Source organism: Myotis myotis, unplaced genomic scaffold, assembly GCF_014108235.1.
Source record: "Myotis myotis isolate mMyoMyo1 unplaced genomic scaffold, mMyoMyo1.p scaffold_m19_p_8, whole genome shotgun sequence".
NCBI lineage: Eukaryota > Metazoa > Chordata > Mammalia > Chiroptera > Vespertilionidae > Myotis > Myotis myotis.
Window position 1 is genome coordinate 33,996,079 of NW_023416390.1, and position 8,240 is coordinate 34,004,318.

Here is an 8,240-nt window from a genome sequence, read left to right on the forward strand (position 1 = left end):
TTGTCATGAAGCTGGAATGGGGAGAGAATTAGATGCCCAGATATCAAAATCACTCAAATGTTCAGCTTCACTGTAACAACTGTGTGTTAGTCAGTTCGGGCTGCTCTCACAAATACCACAGACTGGGGACTTCAACAACAGAAATTTATTTTCTCACAGTCACCGAAGCCAAAAGTCCCAGATCAAGGTGAGGGCCAGGTCGAAGATGCCTTCCCTCCCTGTGTCTTCACGGGGCCTTGCCTGTGTGTGAGTGCATCCCTGGTGTCTCCTCCTCTTCTTAGGACACCATTCCTATTGGATTAGAGCCCCACCCATATGATCTTCATTACCTCTCTGAAGGCCCTGTCTCCAAAGACAGCGGCACCTTGGTTCTTGGACTTAATTCATTCCAGAAGGCTGTTCGAGAAGCGATTTGTTCGGAAACCAACTCATTTTTTCCCATTAAAAATAATATAAATTGAATTAATCTGTTCCAGACCCCCAAATGATTGATTCCCTGTTTTAACCTTTCTTATATACAGTACATGTCTCACGTACTGTTTAACCTATAAACACACACTTCTTTTCTTAATTTATCAAACCACCCCTCCTAGCCTCAAAGGAATCACTTTCAGTACTTGGTCCAGGGGTGTCTTTCAGATCAGCATGCAGTCTTTGCTTGTTCAAATATCACTGCCTCCGAAATGCCTCACTGGCTCACTGCTCTTCCTTTATCCAATCAACAACAGTTTTTCACTTGCCTGTGATCATTGTTTCTTTCACACCCTTAGCAACATTAGCACTCTTGATGGCCTCTTCATGTTTTAAACTTGTGCTAATTGTTGATTTGCAAGCAACAAAGGCAAGTCTCTCCTTCGTTGCCTGAGAAACGCCTTTTGTCATGCTGAGGTATCAGCATAAAAGGGTTGTCAGGTCAAAAACTGAAGTTTGGTTGACAACCGAGACATTTTTTTCTGTGAACAACTTGGTCAGGAACCGAATTGTTCAAGATGGGAGACCTTTGAGAAGCAAGGTTTGACTGTACAGTCACGTTCTGAAGTGCTGGGGTTAGGACTCCACCCTATGGACTTGCGCGGGGGAGGAGGGGAGCAGAGTTTCATAACAAATTGCATACCATCTTTCCCTCCAAAAGTCCTTTTAATTGCATCGCTCCATGCTGGCAAGAGTCCTAAATACTGTTGGGAGTGGAAGTCAGTCCACCCTTTTTAAAAAATATATAGATTTTTTATTGACTTGATTTGATTATTTTTCTTTTTTAGAGAGAAACATCAATCAGTTACCTCCCATATCAACGTTTCGCTCTCACATCCATGTTTCAAACAGGCGATTTTTGGTGCATAGGACTACGCTCTAAACAACTGCGCCACCTGGCCAGCATCGGTCCACCCACTTCCTTTCTTTATTTATTGATTGATTTTAGAGAAAGGAAGCAAGAGAGAGAAAAACACCGATTCGTTGTTCCACCTATTGATGCGCTCATTGGTTGCTCCTTGTATGTGCCTGCCTGGGGGTTGAATCTGCAACCTTGGCGTATGGGGACGAGCTCTAACCAGCTGAGCCTGGTGGCCAGGGCCGCCATCCTTTTCAAGAGCAAGAACCGCGGAAGTGTTAGTGCAGTGAGCCTCGTATCTCCCTGTCTTCTCAGCATCTGGTAATCAGAGACCCTGAGAAACATCCGTGTGAGGGCGCACATCACAGCACAATGTATGCCAATGGCCGTGTTACACAGAGCGCATGGCAGCCAAGGGCAGAGCCCGAGCTAGTTCACGCGGAGGAGTACCGGGTGGCTATAACCTGTCATGCTTTTGCATAATTTTTAATGATGTGAGAAAATGATCCCAGTACAGTGTTCAGTAAAGGGGAAAAAAAGATACGCATTACTTGTGTAAGTTTTACCGCAATTACACATTTAGACCCAAAGGAAAACCATTTGAAGGAAATACGCGGAACTATTAACCAAGATTATCCATGGATAGGTTAGAGGCGATTTTTTCTTAGCTCTTACGTATTAACTGTGTGTGACCCACAGTGAAAACAAATTGCCTCTGAGATTTTAGAATGATCGTTTTTTTGTGTTTACAATTGCAAGGTCAAAACAGACATAGCAAAACTAGAGTCACCCGTGGTCCATTTCAGTTGCACAGAGGAGGGGCTTTGAGTTGCAAAAGCACATTCTTGCCTGGAAGCATGCACCTCGGAGCCAGGTTGTCCTCCAACACCGGGCAGGCGGTCGCCGTCCTCGGCTGCCCTGGCCTCCTCCCCCTGGACACTAACATGGCTCTGTTGCCTCCGCAGTACGGGGTGGACGTCATGGCCCGCGACGCACACGGGAACACGGCGCTGGCCTATGCCCGGCAGGCCTCCAGCCAGGAGTGCATCGAGGTCCTGCTGCAGTACGGCTGCCCCGACGAGCGCTTCGTGCTCATGGCCACCCCCAACCTGTCCCGGAAGAGCAATAACCGGAACAGCGGCAGCGGGCGGGTGCCCACCATCATCTGAGGGGCGTCGGCGCCCCCCGCCCGCCACCCCTCCCTCTTCCTGGTGGTCACCTGCCACCCACCCACCCTCCCTCACCCGCAGTGAAATCACAGAACCTGGACAGTCCTCACGGAGGCGAAGACGAGGCCCGGAGGCTGCAGGATCGATCGTTTCCACGAACTCCCCCACTCGACAAGAGGAGCGACCGGCTGGCCTCGGTTGGTTGATGATAGCACACGGCGCGGGACCTGGTCCCATGGCCTAGAGACAGAACTCGGCACAAGGGGCGGGGATGGACAGGGGGAGGGGAGGCAGCAGCAAGGAGACGGGAACTCTCCTTAACTGGCGGTTAAGCACATCAGTACATTTCACCTCTACCGCACGGAACACTTGCATCTATCTCATCTCTTCTCCGAGGAGCTTGACGGCATAAATCAGGAGCAAGCCGAGTTTGTCAGGTCTGAAGCCCCGATGATGGTGTGTGTCAAATCAGTTGTAGCTAATCTGTCCCGGGAGAATGCTGGCTTCATTACACTTGTATAGTTGAGTTCTTGCAGCATTACCGCTGTTTAATAGAACATGATTAGTCATCACCGGGAAGAAAGCATATTAGCCGAGGAGGCAGTTACGCAGCACGCTCCGGTGATTGCCGCGATGTGATTGCAATACTCTGAGAAGCATCATATTATCCCAGACATGTTCTTCCGAGCCCTTGGAGCCCTCCTTTCTAAATTCACTGTCATAATTTAGTATCTGTTTAATTTTTCAGTCCAAAGAGAGGAAATCAGTTGCTGAGTAGTATTTGACGGCAGTCTCCTTGGTGCAAAAACAAAATGGGAAAAATAAATAAGAGCAACTCAGAAATTCCGGAGGAAATCACGAATTTCAGCCGACAGTGACATGCCGGGTGCATTTAGGAAGCCGGGTAAATGCATAAAAAGCTACCCCCCACACACACCCCCCGAACAGGAGAGAGATTTTATGTCCTTTTGCCAAGGAGGACGTCTGGGTCTCAGTCACTCCCGGGCCACGTTGCCCAAGTCGCACAGGCTCCCGTGTTGTGTCTTCAGATGAGATGTGTGGAAATGTATTGGAATAAAAGAAGTTCATAAATATGCATTGATTTTTGTACAGACGAATGGCACCTCTGTTAATTTATAAATGGAACTGGATGTGAACTAATAATGTGCAACTAGTTGAGATAAGCGGGTTACAGATCATTGTACATGGAGAGTGTTCGCAGCGGTAAACACTTCCATTAACGTGATATACAGCTTTGAAAAGGGGGCGCATCAGAATAAGATGGTAGTGCAATTTGCTTATTAAAATCGAGAAAGAGAAAAAAAAAAGGCCCAAGCCTATTAGAGAGCGGGGAGGGGGCATGTGAGCCCTCACTTAGATCTGAGACCGCTTTTGCTGGCCAGGGGGAGGGGCTCTGCCACGCAGGGCACCATTTCCCAAATGCCAGACCCGGTGCTTGGCAGTGGTAGACGGGGACCCCCACCGATGGTTCTGTGGCACAGACCGGCCCACAAGAATCCCTCAGGCTGACTTGGTGGCCGGGCCGTCCATTTCAGTACAGCCCCTGAGTGTCATCATGGGATCAGGCTGCTTCAGGCTTCAGCCACCTCCAGCATGGTGGCTAAACACAATAACGCAAATCCGGACACCCTGGGTTAAAAAGGAAAGGGGCGGGCTGTGCCTGGAGTCCAGGGGCAGTGTGGCAGGGAAGAGGGTGGGAGCATGGCAAGGAACATGGGCTGACCCGGCCCAGGACCACAGGACCACGTTTGCCCGGCAGCCTCGGAACATTCCTTGCTCCCCTATAGTAAATCTTCTATTTTGTAAGAGTTTTTCCTCTTCTTTCACTTTTTTTTTAAAAAAAATTAAAGTGGGTGGGAATAAATAAAGCTTTATACAGAAGTTATATGGAGGCCAGTGTTCCGTGGGCACCTGTAAGCTCCCTTCAGCTCCGGGGAACGTGGCCGTTTCCACAAAGGCCAGGTGCAGACAGCAGGCCCGGGTCCCTCCGCCGAGTTCAGGGCTGTGCGCTGCCGCTGTGCGGTGGTGGTAAACGTGAACAGGAAGAAAAGTCGTTGCCTGTTTTTGAAGAAGCAGCACTGCCCTAGCCCAGCTCCATACATTAGCCTCCACGCAGCCGCTAGCACAGACTGTATGTAGTGAGCACAGATAGAGTATAAATGAAATTCTTAAGTTATTTCATCGTAGTGAGTCCCCACTGTAGGGATGCTTTATCACAGTGAAGCCTTCTGAAAGGAAAGGGGATTCCTCGTCAGGCTTCTCTTGGGATGTATATGAGTATGTACATATGATTATATGTGTTTATAATATAATATTTTCCCAAATGACTTGTTTTTTCACAGCCTTTCACGGCCCGAATGCTAGATTGGTTCTCCCCCTTCCCCCCCTCCAGCACGGGGACCTCACGGTTCCTCCTGGGAAAACTCGGCCCCTCTTCTGCTCTTTTCAGTGACGGTGGTGGCTCGAGGGGGCAGCCTGCTTTCTTGAGTTTGGGCAACAGAGGAAAGGCATCCGTGGGTCCCCAGGGTTTTGTTTCCCGGCCCAGGTGACGGGGAGCTAATGTTTGTATCTCGGTATCAGACTAGAAGCCCTTTGCCGACAGCGCTGTCGACCCGTCTGAGAGCCTCACTAACCCCCGGGCTGGGCAGCAAGGACCAGGCTGGTGTCAGGAAGAACAGTTTGGGGCGGGGCCTGAGTTAGCATTGTTTGTGTCCTTGTGCGCCCTGTGCAGTGACGGTGCCGTGAGAACCCACACGCCCTTCCTGCTCAGAATCCACGTTTTCCCTTGGAGGAGAAACCGCCGCTGGAGAAGGGCAGGCGGTCACTCGTGAGGGTGGCCACAGTGGCCTCGCTGGGTTCCTTCCGCGGCGAAGAAAACCCCGCAGAGGAAGTAGCCTTGATTCTGACCCGGCGTGGGTGAGCCTCGAGGACCAGGGTGGACAGACGGTTTCCGAAGCCCAGAACCCTAGTCGTGGTCCCCGGTCCCTTTCGTTTCCTGTCCTCCCAGGAGGTGAGCAGCCTGAGGGTGAGTGAGTGACGTGCTCACGGGTCCTCGGTGCCCCGGAAGGTGCAGTTTCCTGTCGCCTGGTGAGCACACACCGTGTGTGATTGTCCCCGACAGCGGCGATGGCGGCAGGTGCTTGCTGGCTGTAGGGCGCAGAGAGGGCAGCTCTTACTGACCTGCCCGGGGCTGGAGGCCCAGGTCAGCACCTCCCTGCGGGGCGTGAGTCGGGCAGTGCAGGGCCTTGGCCCCTTCCGCCCCTCTCCTGAGGAGTCTGCTTGGACCGGCCTCTGCCATCCAGCGTAGCCCCCGTCTGTCCCAGTTTACAGAGTCCTCACATATGCAGGGTCAGTCCCCACATGTGCAAAGAAGCCGTCACTGACCTCATAGGGGAAAAGCACAGCCCAGCGAGACAGCCAGCCCAGGGTCAGGCCGCCCGGGGTCACCGCTTCGCTGTCACACCTGTGCAGCCTCGGGCGCGCCTCCAGCTTCTCGCACTTTCCTCATCTGGCACTGGGTGGCCTGGCAGGGGGTGGTGACATGTCAGACCAGCGTGGCGAATGGGAGCCCGATGCCCAGCCAGGGGCTGGATGCTCAGAGATGGGTGTGTTTATTAAGAACTGAGAGGTGGGTAGGACCAAAGCCAGAGCACAGGCCCGGAGAGCTGCCCGAGTTGGCGCCGTGTCCTCGGGAGCTGGTGGCGCACCTGTACCCCCCTCCGTGTGAGCCTCTGACCCTCTCTCTGCTGAGCCTGTTGCTGCTCAGAGGCCCCTGCCCCCGAAGGCCCTCTCCCCAGGGGGATGAGCCCAAACTGCCCAGTTACCATCCCGGCAGCCCCACTTACCAAATTGTACCCTCCGTCTCTTCAGTCCGAGATTGATCTTCCAGAGGCAAAGCCAGGGAGGAGCCTTGCCCTATGCCACTCGTAATGTTGCCTTAGGCCCAAGATGACCCCCTGTGCCCTGCTCCCCGTTGTGTGGCTGGCGTGGGCAGGCCCCTCCCTTCAGATGCCACCTCTGGGCGCCACGAGGCTGCTGTGTCACACTCCTGTCTGGTCCTCGTTTCCGGGTCCTTCTACCTCCTCTGAACGTCGGGGCCTGCGGAGGGCACCCTGGCTGGCAGGTGTGGCTCTGGGCACTGCCGCCCTCGCTGTCTCCTCTCCCTCCCTGGGCATCACCTCCGGGGCTGCCTTCCCGTTGTTCACTTGTCTTGTGCCTGCACCTGGCGGTCGCATCTTCCCCCTCGAGTTGCCAACGGGTCCTGTCCATCCCCCAAGCCAGCTTCGCTCATGATTGACATGGGTCCCCATGGCTCCAACTCTGCCAGCCCTTTCTCCTTGCATTTAGAATGTTCTGGAAACCAGGAGGACATCCACATTCCCGCCTAGGGAGGCTCAGAAGCCTGGCAACATGTAGCTGCTCTAAGAGTGTGGTGAGGTCCCAGACACGTCCCAAAAGGCAGAATCGGAAGCAGATCCGTTACTCCGTGGGCTGCTTCCCGCCCCCACTGCTCGCTCTCTCACCCTCTCTCTCTCTCTCTCTCTCACACACACACACACACACACACACACACACACACGCCCGCAAGGCCGGTGCGACTTTCCTAGAACTTCCCTGGGTTGTACTTATGTCCTTCAAGCACACACATTGAAAAGCAGCTGGGAGGGAATTCAGCTAGAATGTGCGGGAGATGCACATCTTTCTTCCGCAGGAATTAGTTTATTTCTGACCCCTCCTCCAGCGTGGGCGGGCTTCGCACCTTGTGGGCCGTGTGTCGGAGTGACTTTCACCCCCATCCTTCACCAAAAAGCCAAATAAGGGCCTTTGGCATCAAGACTTGCGTTTTTGCCCTCGGCCATGATCGCCATGTCTTCTTATCTGGATTCCCCCGTGCTCTCTGCGGGAAGCTGTGGTCAGTGAGTCTGGTGTGGGCCACACCCCAGGGCGGCCAGGGCCCAGGTGTGCTGCCGAGAGGCGGGTCTGCCCCCTCTGCCCTGTGTCCTGCACTGGGGGGCCTGCCTTTTAGTTCCTGTGTCCGACTCCTTCCCAGAGAGAGCGGGAACCCTGGGGGCGACGCAGGCACTGCCAGGAAGCAGGCGCTGAGCCCGGGGTGCCGCCCCCTCCGTCACTGCAGGCGGTGCAGGGTCAGCACGGCCTGTTAGACCCCTCCCCTCTTCCCTCTCGAGGAGAAAGCAACAATTTACACTATCATTTCAACAACACGTGTTCTTCCCCTTAGAGAAGAAATGCTGTCCTTCAACCGTTTTTTAAACAAGATCAATGGATTCCCTCTTTAATTTTGGAAGTCTGCTGCTTTTTTAAAAAAGATAGACTGACACTTTTTTTCCAGTTTCGGTTTTTCAGTTTGCGTCCAAGTTAAAATTAAGGGACATTTCATCAGTAGAGGATTCTGTGAAACCAAAACGTCTGTCTGTAATCCGGGATTTTTAGATCTCCCAGGTCCTAGAAGAATTTCAGTTCCACCAGCGACCATAGATTTGAAAACCTCTCCCCAACTCGCTTCCGTTAGGAGCTGCTCATTTGCTCTGAAATGACAGCATTTGGTTCTGGGGTTTTGCCTGGTGGGTAAATGCTCTTTTGTGAGGCCCTCCTCCCATCAAAAGGCTTTGGTGCCAGGGCTGGGCAGGTCGGGCAGGTGTGTCCCACAGAGCCCGGGTGGCACTGGGGCTGCGGGTGTCGGGAGGCGCTGTCTGGTGAGA

At 53.2% G+C, this 8,240-nt stretch overlaps 1 protein-coding gene across 8 annotated transcripts in view; it reads left to right on the forward strand.

The window, feature by feature from the left end:
• Nucleotides 1-7,154, forward strand: part of AGAP1 (ArfGAP with GTPase domain, ankyrin repeat and PH domain 1) — a 413,197-nt gene extending 406,043 nt beyond the window's left edge. For all 8 annotated transcript variants that reach the window (XM_036318654.1, XM_036318655.1, XM_036318656.1 and 5 more), the window contains one exon: nt 2,296-7,154. In XM_036318654.1, coding sequence (XP_036174547.1) covers nt 2,296-2,499 — 204 coding nt within the window. In that variant the 3' untranslated portion in view covers nt 2,500-7,154. The remainder of the gene's footprint in view (nt 1-2,295) is intronic.
• Nucleotides 7,155-8,240: the final 1,086 nt, after the last annotated feature.